The sequence below is a fragment of the Leucopleurus acutus genome (genome assembly GCF_964270905.1).
Source record: "Leucopleurus acutus genome assembly, chromosome: 16".
NCBI lineage: Eukaryota > Metazoa > Chordata > Mammalia > Artiodactyla > Delphinidae > Leucopleurus > Leucopleurus acutus.
The window spans coordinates 22,668,887-22,681,735 of record NC_139158.1 but is presented as its reverse complement, the minus strand read 5'-3'; the positions used below and the strand labels follow the sequence as shown (position 1 = coordinate 22,681,735).

General features: G+C 48.5%; 1 protein-coding gene across 1 annotated transcript in view; it reads right to left on the bottom strand.

The window, feature by feature from the left end:
- Nucleotides 1–12,619, bottom strand: part of GPR139 (G protein-coupled receptor 139) — a gene marked incomplete at both ends in the record, with an annotated part of 40,235 nt that extends 27,616 nt beyond the window's left edge. Inside the window, one exon of the mRNA XM_082858182.1 lies at nucleotides 12,496–12,619. Coding sequence (XP_082714308.1) covers nucleotides 12,496–12,619 — 124 coding nt within the window. The remainder of the gene's footprint in view (nucleotides 1–12,495) is intronic.
- Nucleotides 12,620–12,849: the final 230 nt, after the last annotated feature.

Sequence of the window (12,849 nt, the reverse complement as noted above, 5' to 3'; positions counted from 1 at the left end):
ACGGCAGCCACCTCCTCAGCTGCTCGCTGTTCCCCTCGTACCACCTTCCCTCGATTCTTCTCACAGCAGCTGGACAGGCCTTTGAAAACCTCACATTAGGTCATGTCACCTGCTTAGTGTGTCTTGCAAAACTTAGAGTAAAATCCAAGCTCCTCACCGGACCGAAGGGCCCGCAGCATCCAGCTGGTTCGTCCCCACCTCTCGCTCGTCACATCCCAGCCCCGAGGCAGCGTGCAGTCCCCCCTCCCAGCTTTCACCCTCCTGGTCCCTCTGCCCGCACGCCCTTCCTTCCCCGCTGCCACTCCCGCCTTATCATTCCAATCTCCACTGAGACATCAGCTCTCTGGAGAGCCCTTGCCTGCCCCCCATCACTCTACCACGTCTTCTTATCCCCGTAGCGTGCATCACTAGCTAACATGACTCTGTGGACGCGCGGTTTACTTGCTGACTGCTTGTCCCCCTGCTTTTCCTCCAGAGACAACAAGGGTTCCTGGTGCGTGAAAGGGCCTCCACATGCATACGCTCAGTGGGAGACTGAGGCTTGAAGGAGGGCAAACTACCTGCTCCAGACCTGACAGCTAGCAAAGTGGAACTCAATTCCTAAACCAACGTTACTTCCCTGATCCCTCTGGCCAGGAGCAGTGGAGTTCTGGAAGGGTCCTGCATGTGGAGGGCGGACGTGTAGGAACCGCGTTCTGTGAAGGTCAAGAGTGTGGGTCGTGTGATTCCTTTAAGGAACATCCATCCCCACCCTCCTCAAAAACTGGCCCCACTGGCTCGAGTTCCCTCTGCGGTCACTGCTCTGTTCTACCACCTTCCAGGGAAGCCGGTGCTTTTCTTTCAAGAGGCAGATGGTGGTTCTTGTCAGCGGTTCTGTGGAGCTGAACCGTGGGGTGAGGCGAGGAATGCTAAAAGCAAGGGCTGCAGGCAAAACGGAATCGCTGGCCATTCTATGACTTTGATGTGGAGTGTGGTATCTTCGTGCGTGTCTCTGTGTGTGTGTCTGTCTCTATGTCTGTGTGTTTGCGTGTGCGTGTCTGTGTATGCGCATCTCTGTGTATCTGTGTGTGTGCAGAGGCCCTCAGTTGAAGGGATGTGGCTGATGGTTTGCTCTGCACTTAGCTGAAAATGGTAAGAAATGTCTGTGGCAGAAAAGCAATTCCCTGAGCTCTATCGATGGCAAACGATGGGCAAGGAAAGAAGTCGCTGGTGGACCCGTCAGTCCTCACACTGCAGAGCGTGTTGTCCCAACTCAGGGTCAACGTGCGTGGTTTTTATGAAGCTCTGGCTTCCTGTTCCCCTTGGCTCTCATCTCACACCACGTTCTTCCCCCACCTCAGCCACCTTTTGGCCCCCAGACTTGGGTGACCCTTCTGTCCCACTGTGTGGGCACCAGCTCCCCTCCTGCCACAGGTGGCTGCACAGCCCGCTCCCGTCGCCCTCATCCTTCCTTCCTTCCCTTCCTCCGCCTCAGTTTTCAGCTGTTCCCCTCGAGGGTCCCCATCCTTGGGCTCCCATTTGGGCAGGCCCCCATAAACAGCTCTCCATGTGCCTCTCTCTCCTTCATGATCTTTTCACAGGTGACTGTTAACATTTATTCGGGTTTCTGATCATGCTGGTCTTCCCCATCTGTGTGTGTGGTTGTGTGTGTGTGTGTGTGTGTGTGTGTGTGTGTGTGTGGTGTGTAGTTGTGTGCACATGCGCACAAAGGCAAGGCAGGGGTCTTCTTTGGTTTGCCATATGCCTAGTACAGTGCCTGGTACTTGGCACTGCCGGGCACATGGTCAGATGGATGGATGGACGGATGGGTGGATAAGTGAATCAATGAATGCAGATGCTCTCTGGACTGAATTTTGTGCTCTCTGGTTTCTCATCTCATCCTTCTTCATCATGGGGCAAAATGAAAACATACCTTTGGGTTAAAAGCCCTAGCTTCCTCTCAGTGTACTTCAGCTGGTCATGCCTTTCCTCAAGAGAAGCCCCAGTCATTCTGCTTCCACTTGATAGGAAGACCAAGCTCCTGGGTCGTCCGTACAGAGAAGTTCCCTCCCTTTGAAGTCCACCGGGGCCCAGGGTAGCCACTTCCTCCCCACACCCTGACCCTACCTTCCTTACGTTTCCCTTGGTGGGGGTAGAAATGGCAGGATTATCCCCCCTGCAATGGCCAAAGCTCACTTGATTTGGAATCTGGAAGGTTTGGGGTCAAGGTCACCCCTAATTAGCTCTGAAACCTTGGGGGAACTTCCTTGCCCTCTCTGGGCCTCAGTTTTTTCATCAAGAGCATTGTACTAGATCAGTGTTCCACAGATTTTAGTAACTGGCCCACCAGTGTTGTGACTTTTGCCATGTTCTTATGTCCCCTGTACTGTTACTTACTTAACATCTTGTTTTAAAGTGGTTTGCCATTTTTTTCTTGAATTTATATTTTATATAATACTCCTCTCCAATATAAATGTAATATGAACTACATATGCACTTTCAATTTTCTAGCAGCCTCATTTAAAACAATAAGAAACAGGTGACATAATTTTTTTTTTTTTTTTTTTTTGCAGTACGCGGGCCTCTCACTGTTGTGGCCTCTCCCGTTGCGGAGCATAGGCTCCGGACGCGCAGGCCCAGCGGCCATGGCTCACAGGCCCAGCCGCTCCGCGGCATGTAGGATCTTCCCAGACTGGGGCACGAACCTGTGTCCGCTGTATCGGCAGGCAGATTCTTAACCACTGCGCCACCAGGGAATCCCCAGGTGACATTAATTTTATTTTTATTTATTTATTTTTTGTTGTGGTGTGTGGGCATCTCTCTAGTTGTGTCATGTGGGTTTTCCTCTCCTAGTTGTGGCACGCAGGCTCCAGAGTGTGTGGGCTGTGTAATTTCCAGCACGCAGGCTCTCTAGTTGAGGTGCAAGGGCTCAGTAGTTGTGGTTGCCCCGCGGCACGTGGGATCTTACTTCCCCAACCAGGGATTGAACCCACGTCCTCTGCATTGGAAGGCAGATTCTTTACCACTGGACCACCAGGGAAGTTCCGACATTAATTTTAACAATATATTTTATTTAACCATGTTCATCCAAAAATGTAACACTATAAATTACCCAGATATTTAACTTTTTCTCATACTAAATGTCCAAAGTCTGCTGTGTATTTTACACTTCCAGCAGATCTCTCTATGGATGCTAAATTTTCACTGGAAATCCTTGATCTCTGTTTAGATGTCATAAAATGTACACTTGAAAGAGTAGACTCACATACTCAAGTTGTTCCAAGCACACAGTTATTTTCTAATAATTGAGTCAAGTATCAGATTTTAATTGTAAATTAATTAAAATGAAATGAAATAAAAAACTCAGTTCTGCAGGTTGTACTGCAGGACTTCCCTGGTGGCGCAGTGGTTAAGAATCCACCTGCCAATGCGGGGGACACAGGTTCGAGCCCTGGTCTGGGAAGATCCCACATGTCGCGGAGCAACTAAGCCCGTGCGCCACAACTACTGAGCCTGTGCTCTAGAGCCCACGAGCCACAACTACTGAAGCCCACGTGCCACAACTGCTGAAGGCCACACACCTAGAGCCTGTGCTCTGCAACAAGAGAAGCCACCGCAATGAGAAGCCCGCGCACCGCAACGAAGAGTAGCCCCCGCTCGCCGCAACTAGAGAAGGCCCGCGTGCAGCAACAAAGAACCAATGCAGCCAAAAATAAATAGATAAAAAAAATTTTTTTAATAAATAAATAAGTAAATGTCACGTGCTCAACAGCCAGATGTGGCTGGTGGTGACTACAGTGGACAGCATGGACATATGACAATCGTGGATAACAAACCCACCTCCCTGTTGTAAACAGAAGGTAGCCTTAAAAATAAATACAATGACAATACAAGAGTGACATTAAATTCTAGCTAGATACTGCTGCCTGCTGAGGTGCCGAGCCCTAGGTCTGCTCTGTGTCTGTTAAAAAGGGAGATTTAGCACATATGTAAAGGTGTTAAAAACACACTGGCACCTAGCTGAGACTCTCCTTTTGATGGAATCAAAAGGATTAAGAAAACTGAAAAGGAACTGAATGCTGCAGCCTTGTACCACCTAAAATAATCCTGCATAAAACATCAACGGACCGCCCAAATCTAGATGTGCACTCTGAAATTCTGTAGCCTTTTGCTCCTTTACTCTTATCACTTTGCTTCCTCTTCGGAGACCACTAGCATGTGATGTTGCAAAAAGTGAACTAAGCGAGACTTGGAAAAACTAAGTTCTGGTTCAGACTCTGTCATTGCCAGCTCTGTGACTCTGGGTGAGGTCTCAGTTTCCTCATTTTGTGAAACGGAAGTGTTTGGACTCACCAAATACCAGCAGCCATGGAGTGGCGGGCTCTGGGCCCTGGCTAGCCGCGAACTGTCTCATTTTGTCCACAGCATAAGCCCTGTGAGAAAGGCACTGTTCCACTCCTTCTGCAGGTGGAAACGTGGAGGCTCAGAGAGATCTGAGCAACCTGCCAGAGCCCCACCAATAGAAGCCACAAAGTTAGAACTTGGATCCAGGTGTGAGGACCACTGAGCCCACGCTGTCAGGTTCTCAGGGCAGCTCCCATCCCCCCAAATGGTAGGTTTGTGTTTCAAAACATAATCCACATGAAATGTGTGGTATTTCTTGGAGCTTTTCCTTCCAGCTTATGCCACGTCCCTGGTTTCCTGAGTTGGCATGCTTTTCTGATTTACCCATTTTCTTTGGGTCTCCATCTCTGTTATTTCTTGCTCCTCCTTTTAGCTTCTTGCTTTTATTCTCCACTCCCCGTTACCCCCTTGGTGTTTCTTGGTGCTTCTGGAAGATGTGCCCACTCTGGAGTTTGTGAACTGGCAGCCTGGTGGGCCGTATCAAGCCTGCAGACATGTCTGATTTGGCTCAGGTGATGCTGGCTCACATAGTGTTTTTAAAATTTGTGAGTTAGTTGCCAACATTTAAACACTGGGACATTTCAAATAAAAATCTGGATTTCTAGAGTTTTGGGAACAATTTGGCAACACTGGACCATTGGCTGGAAAGCTGAGTGGTGGCAGCACTTTCTAACTCCCCCAGGTCCCCCTCCTCCCTATTATCACCCCCACCTCTCAACCCAGCTTGTCAGTTGTCAGCTGTCATTACACGTGTGCTGCCATTTTCTTATAATAAAGCTGGACAGCAGTACTGAATATTGCTCTGTCATTTTCTAGCTATGTGACCTTGGGTAAGTGTCTCAATGTTCTCATCTGGAAAATGGGCATAATATTTATCCATGCCTCAAAGGGTTGTCGTGAGAATTAAATAAGCTAATGTATGTGAAGTGCTTTGAAGAATCTCTAGCACATAATGAGTGCTACATAAGTGCTAGCAATTATTAAGAGGAAAGGGCAGTGTTTTTGGCATACGTCTCTATCATTGAGAGCCACATATTTTCAGAAAAACAGCAAGGAAGCACAATTCTATGGATAAGTGAAGCAGTTCTTAAAACTGGCCCATTTTGTTCATTTATACTCTCTGACTGCCCCATGCAGGTATCTGAATTCAAGACACCTGCCCTCCCCAACCCCTAGCATTGCAGGGCTGCTTCCCCTATAAACATCGTCCACATATTTCAGATCTACATGGAGGTTCAGTGGCGGGATCTGTGTTCCCCTCCCTGCTCCACTTCTGTTCGCAATCCCGGCTGCAGCATACAGGGTGATCTTGCTGGTGGTGCTTGTCATTCTCTGCACTAGCTTTAGCTGAAGACCATTTCATGTTCCGAACTGATATTATTTCTGGAGGTTTCACTGAACCACAGGCAGCCCTCTTAGGGGTACAAATTCCCTAGGCTTATGATGGCATTGATTGCTTAATCCACTGGATCATTCTCTCCTAGTTTGCCAGGACATGGAGCTTCATATCTGGTGGGTACACTTGGAGTGGAATTGTGCATTTATGGAAAAGACCTATGTACAAAGCAGTGTGTGGCTTCAGGGCTTGAACACATTGACATGTTAGGCAATAAAAACAATGTGAACTACTATTTGTTGAGCTTCTACAATGTGCGAGGGACTATGAGAAACCTTTGTGCACTTCCCTGGTGGCGCAGTGGTTAAGAATCTGCCTGCCAATGCAGCAGACACGGGTTTGAGCCCTGGTCCAGGAAGATCCCACATGCTGCGGAGCAACTAAGCCTGTGCGCCACGACTACTGAGCCTGTGCTCTAGAGCCTGTGAGCCACAACTACTGAGTCCATGTGCCACAACTACTGAAGCCCGCACGCCTAGACCCTGTGCTCCTCAATAAAAGAAGCCACTGCAATGAGAAGCCCACACACAGCAACAAAGACCCAACGCAGCCAAAAATAAATAAATAAATAAAAATTAAAAAAACAAAAGAAGCCTTTGCATGTTTTATTTCAAATTGCCACAAAACAATGCAGGGCACAGAAGTTTAATAACATTTATTGAACTCTTAGTCAGAGACAAGGATTACAAAGCTACTGTTCTGAACCCCAACCCAAGGCCAGCCCAGGCAGCCTCCAGCATAGATACTTCATTGGTCTGTACTTATGTCCCATCTACGGGCCATGTCTCCAACTGAGTAACACAAGCAGAGCCCAGCTTTCCTGGGCCTTTGACAGACCCATCAAGAATGACTTGTCCAATGTCTCACAGTGACTTATTACCAGAACCAATCCTGGAATTCAGGATTCCTCATGGTAGTAGTCTTTCTCCCACTGTTATAACAAGAATCCTAAGGCCAAATGAGCATTAAGAGGGGCCAGACAGGTTTTAGAGGAGAATTAGGTGCACCATGTAGGGAATGTTTCGAACTGGGGTGCATGTGTGCTTTTGAGGGGGCAACCACTAAATTATGGTACAAATATACAATGGAATACTATGCAGCTTCATTAAAGAATGAAAAAAGCATTATATATACTGTTCTGGGTGATATATTAAGCGAAAAAACAGCAAGATATAGGATGGTGTGAATAATGTGCTCATTTTGGAGAGAGTAAAAAAAAGGGAGAGTTGAAATTCTCTATTCATATTTGCTTGTATATATACTTAAAAACTCTGAAAGAATAAATAGGAAACTAAGATACTAATGCAGTGGTTACTTGTGTGGTGGTGGTGATGATGGGGTGGATTTGGGAACTGGTGAGCAGGGGAAAGGAATGGGAAGGAGACTTTGCAATGTGTACCCTTTTTATACTTTTAGGTTTTCAAATAATATGAATGTTATTACCTTTTTAATGTGTGTGTATGTCCACACACACACACAGCTGCATAGGAAAAGCAGCCTATTACTCAGCTCTAGTCAATTGCTACTTTCTGGGAACATGAGCTTAATGTTTTCAGTTCTGATTTTTTAAGGGAACCTGGAAATCTATTTTTTTTTAAATCCCAATTTTTAATTTCAAATTGTTCATTGTTAATATGTAGAAATACAATAGAATTTTTGCATATTAACAGTGTGCAAACATGCTGAACTCAGTTTGTTTGTAGGAACTTTTATTGTGGAGTCTTTGTGATTTTCTATGAAGGTAATTATATCATCTGTGAATAGAAACAATTTCATTTCTTCCTTCCTGTATACCTGGGTTTTTTTCCTTTTTCTTGCCGTATTGCACTGGCTAAAACTTCCAGTATGATGCTGAATAGGAGTGATGAGAACATCCTTGCCTTGTTTCAGATCTTGAGGGGAAAGCATTCCAACTTTCATCATTAAATGTGATGCTAGCTGTAGATTATTTATAGATGTCCTTTATCAGGTTAAAGAAGTTCTCTCCCTGTTCCTAGTTTGATAAGGTTTCATCAAATGGATGGATGTTGAATTCTGTCAAATATTTTTCTGCATCTGTTAAAATGATCATATGGATTTTCCTTTTTAGTTAATATGGTGAATCACATTGTTACTATGGTGAATGATTTTTAAATGTTGAACTAGCCTTGCATTCCTGGGATAAACCCAGTTTGGTCTTACATATTATCCTTTTTATATATTGCTGGATTAGATTTGCTAATATTTTGTTGAGGATTTTTATGACTATGTTCATGAGGACTATTGGTTGGTAGTTTTCTTGTAATGTCTTTTTTTTTTTGTGGTACGCGGGCCTCTCACTGTTGTGGCCTCTCCCGTTGCGGAGCACAGGCTCCGGACGCGCAGGCTTAGCGGCCATGGCTCACGGGCCCAGCCGCTCTGCGTCATGTGGGATCTTCCCAGACCAGGGCACGAACCCACGACCCCTGCATTGGCAGGTGGACTCTCAATCACTGCGCCACCAGGGAAGCCCTCTTGTAATGTCTTTGTCTGGTTTTGATATGAGGGTAAAGCTGATGTCATAAAGCAAGTAGGGAATTTTCCCTTGATTTCCCTAATTTTTAAATGGTGAAAAAATGACTTATAGAGTGCTTCCTGTGTGCCAGGCATTGTGTTACGTGCTTAACTTATTTAATACTTACAGAAACTCTATGAAGTACGTACCATTATCATCATCATCCCCACTTTATAGGTGGGGAAACTGAGGCACAGAGGAGTTAAAGCCACTTGCCTAAAGTCACACAGCTTATAAGTAGTAAAGCCAAGACTCAAACTCCAGAAGTCCAGCTCCAGACTTTGTACTCTTAATCTGTTTACTACATTTTCTCTAAAGATTTTACAGGCGAAAGAGAACACATCTGGAGGGCTCAGCCCAGCTTAGCAGCCACCATTCTTCCACCTGTGGTTAACAACAACAGTAACTAGCACATGTCAAAGCACTTACTACCTGCCAGGCTAGACTCATCATCTCCTTTCATCTTGCACCAGCCCTCAGAGGCAGGCAGGCAGTTGTAGAAATGCTCCCTTCTGCTGGGTGGCATGCAGTTTCAGGCTTCATCTTCTTCACTTTGTCTCCCTTAACATCCACTGTGCCTTTCAAAAGGTAAAATTTTAAAAATGTCTTTCAAATCTCAGTTTAATTTTCCACTACTCCTTCCTTATCAGGGGGCCTCAGCCGTCCTCCCTCCCACTCTCTTCCCCCAGGCATTCAGGCTCATCTTTCCCTCTTGCACTGCCTTTTGCTTTGCACTGTCTTGTCTCAGCTGTGGCCCAATCAGTGTCCCCAACTCTGCTTTGTTGGCTTATTGTATGTGTTTTGAAAAGTTGGAAACATTTTGCTTATTTAAAATGGAGGAGGAAAGAGATGGAGTTTTAGGAACAGCTGGGACACCAATTTTCTCCAGTGAGCCCACAGCACGGAGAACTGAAGTTAGTTAAAAGAACTAGTAGTAATGAAGGCAGTAATGAAGGCACTGGATGCAATGGAAAGGTGTTTGCACGCTGGCTGGACTGTGTGACTGTAGATGAGACGCTCCACTTCTCTGAATCTCAGTTTGCTCTTCTGTAAAATGCGTTCAGGGCACGTACAGGTCACAGGGATGTGGTGGGGATTCACTGCAATAATATAAGCATTTAATACAGGAAAAGATCCAGTGTGGTCCACAGTCCAGGCCCCGTGCTAAGCCATTTTAACACAGGTTATCTTATTTAATATACACTGCCTGTGCACTACCATTACCACCATTTTATAGGTAGGGAAGATTGTGGTACAGAGAATAAGAATTCTTAAGTGGCAGAGCTTTGCCTATACTTCACATTAGAACCCTCTGGATCCCACACCAGACCAGTTAAGTTGGACTGTCTGGGGTAATTCCTAGAGGCAGGGGATTGGACCACATGGCCTTTCCCAAGCTCTTCCTTTCAATCTAGAGGCTGAAAGTGCCTCTAGTTACTTTCCCCTAGTTACTAGCTCCCCTGTTGCCAAACAGCCATTCCCCATCGCTCTTTCACTCTCCAACCACCATGGCGAGAATTTGGAATTGGGGTGAGTCCACTGCCAGGAAAAGTGACTCAATTAAAATCTCAGTTTTCAACAATATTACCAAGCCCTGTGGTCTGTTACTTCACACCCAGCATAGCTGAGCCTCCCAGTCGGAGGCCAGGTAGCAAGGGTTTGCGAATTGCTGGGGCTAGGGGCAGGGCAGGGAATACTGTAGTGAGCTCAGACAGAGAAGCACTGCACTGAGCTGAGTGCTCTTCTCAGCATGCTTCCCAGTCCCTTCTCTGGCTCAGGCAGGGCTGAGCAACCCCCCTCCTCCTTATAACCAAGGCAGCTTTATGATAACCACAACTACAGCAGCACAGCAGCAATCAATGTGTGGTGTGTCAGGCACTGAGCTGTGCGCTTCACTTGTACCCTTGCCTCCATCCACATCTTTACTTCTCACCACAAATTCAGGGGTAGGTACTCTCATAATGCCCATTTTATAGATGTGGAAACTGAGGCACAGAGACATGAGAGGTTCATAGATTAATACCCAGCTCTGCTTCATTCTACAGTCTGCATTCTTAGTCACTAGGACATACTTGTCTGCCCTTACGGTTTTGAGAGAATGACTTAAGGATTTCACTTTTGAACCACCTTGCAAGCCATTAACAAAACCCATGATCTTCCTGCAAGCCTGGCTTCTCCAATCGATTTTCTCCAGAATGTTTGGTCCTTCTGCATCCATCACAAGCTCCATGTATGAGCTCCTTGACCTCAGACAGGGGTCTCTGAGTCCCTTTTTTACACCTCCTTAGCCCTTGGCACACAGTAGGTGGTCATAACTCTGAATGTATGAACACATCAATGCCCTTCAAGTTCTAATCACAATCCCCCACTCTTAAGTCTCTAAGTCCTGAGCTCAGCCTTGAAGAGCATGTGCCTGGTATATAATAGGTGCCAATGTCAATGGGTCAGGAAGGTCCTAGCCGGCATAGGAGTTAAGCCGTAAAGGTGTGTGGTACCTTGACTCCCACCTTGAGGTGTTTGAAGGTCTGAGCTTTCCTTCATTCTCCCCATCCTCATTTCCCTTAGAGTCTCTCCTCGTCTTTACGGTTCTGTCCCTTAAGGGGTTTTCAGAAGAAAAGCCTGAGAGAGTAGTTACTCTTGCGTCCAAAGAGGAGATGGAGGGGTGAAGGGTAGGAGTCAGAAAGGGGCCCTGTCACTTCTCTGGTTCAGCAAATAACCAACCTTCTCAAAAACACTCCCCAAAGGAGAGCTCTGGAGAGGCTCAGGGGGGCCAACATGGGGAGGTGGGAACTGGGCCGAAATCAATTCCAGCTCTAGGTAATTACAGGACACATCACCACCCCAGCAGGGCGAACTAGGCTAGCCTCTCTGCAAGGGCAGCCAGAGCAATGTTAGTGATAAAATTCCCATCACTCACTGGGGGAGAGGCTCAGCCTTAGCAAACTTATGGTTTCTCGAACCTGCCAAATTTGGGAGGGAGGATTTATATAAACAACCTTAGCAGGGTCCGTGACTACCAAGATGAATGTTTTGGAAAGGAAATCTCACAAGGCTCTCAGAAATCCAGCTCCCAAGTTCCCAGGATCCCAGGATGCTAAAGACAGTGGGGTTGATGAAGCTACGATTCTAGGCTTTACATAGATTGGATTTTTTTTTTTTTTCCTTTCTTTCTGTCGCTCTCTCCCATCTGCATGGAAGTGACCTTTAGGAATCTTTCTGCCACAGAGACTGTCTCAGGGACTAGCTGGAAGAAAGGTCCCTCTCAAGCTGGAGCCTCAGGAAGCCCGCCCCCGCCTCAGGCGACCGTGGCAAACACCAACTCCCCCCTCCCCCCTCAGTAAGCCCCTTCCCAACAGCTCAGCTCTCTTCAGGAACTCAGGACAAGTCTCAGCTATACTTTGGACAGGAGGCTAGGATGTGGGACCAGCCAGACATGTGCAGCAGCTCTGAGCTGCCTAGGGTGGGTGGACCAGGAGGCAAAGCCCAGGGGTGAGGCATGTCCTCAAGGAGACTGTGACCCCCTGAGGTGGCGGCCTCGGCAGCCCGCGTGTACCTCTGCACCCTTGCCCTGTCCAGGGCATGGCTCCGGAGCCGCCCCGACTCTTTCTAGCCGGCCTGGAGACGCGTTCCTCAGGGTGGCAGCGGGGGCTCATCCCTCGCTCCATCCCAGCGCCCCCCGGGGGCCAGAGAGTGCCCAGGATCAGGGGTTCCAGCTTCATCTCGGGTCAGGCGGCGACACGCCGCGGGGCAGAGGGGCAGAGGTGCCCCTAGTCTGGGGGCGACGGGAGAGGGGAGGCCCCCGCGAAACCATCTGTCCGGACTTGCAGTCGAGTCACACGCACAGCCCCCTCTGGACCCCCTCACGGGCGCCGACCGCTTCAGTCGCGAACACAAATACACACAGACACGCTCGAATCCCGCGCACTCACACCGACCCCACTCACACCCTGCCCATCGCCTGCCGCGTACACTCGTGAGACGCACACACGCACGGTCCCCGCCAGGCCACCGCAACTTCCTTTCCCCCAGCCTGGAAATGTCCGCAGTTGCCCTTAAGGCGTAAACTTTTTCAGAGGGGGCGTCAGGGATCGCTCCGAGAAGGTGGCTAGGCCTGGGGGTCCCGGGCAGGGTCACCCCGCATTCGGGGCTCCCGTCTTCCCTCCCTGTCCCCCACGCCCCTCACCTGGTAAACCGAGGCACAACAAGAGGCTGTAGTAGACCACGGGCACGAAGCCCAAGCCGCAGGCCCAGCCGGGGGACCAGGACAGCGAGCTGTTGGCTACGAGGTGGGCGTGCGTGTGCTCCATGAGCGCGCCCCTCGCTCGCCTCAGCTCTGCGCCCGGCCTGCCAGCCCTGCTCTGGACGCCGGCTCGGTGGTGGCTGCCGCCGAGGCAGCAGCTGGAGCAGCAGCGCCTCTCCCTGCAGGACTTGCTTCTACCCTCGGCCGTGGTCCCCTCTGCTCCCTCCGCACCTGCTCGCCTGGAGTCCCGGCTCAACCCTCCCGCAGGGCGCAGGGCGCAAGGACTCGGGAGGGGCT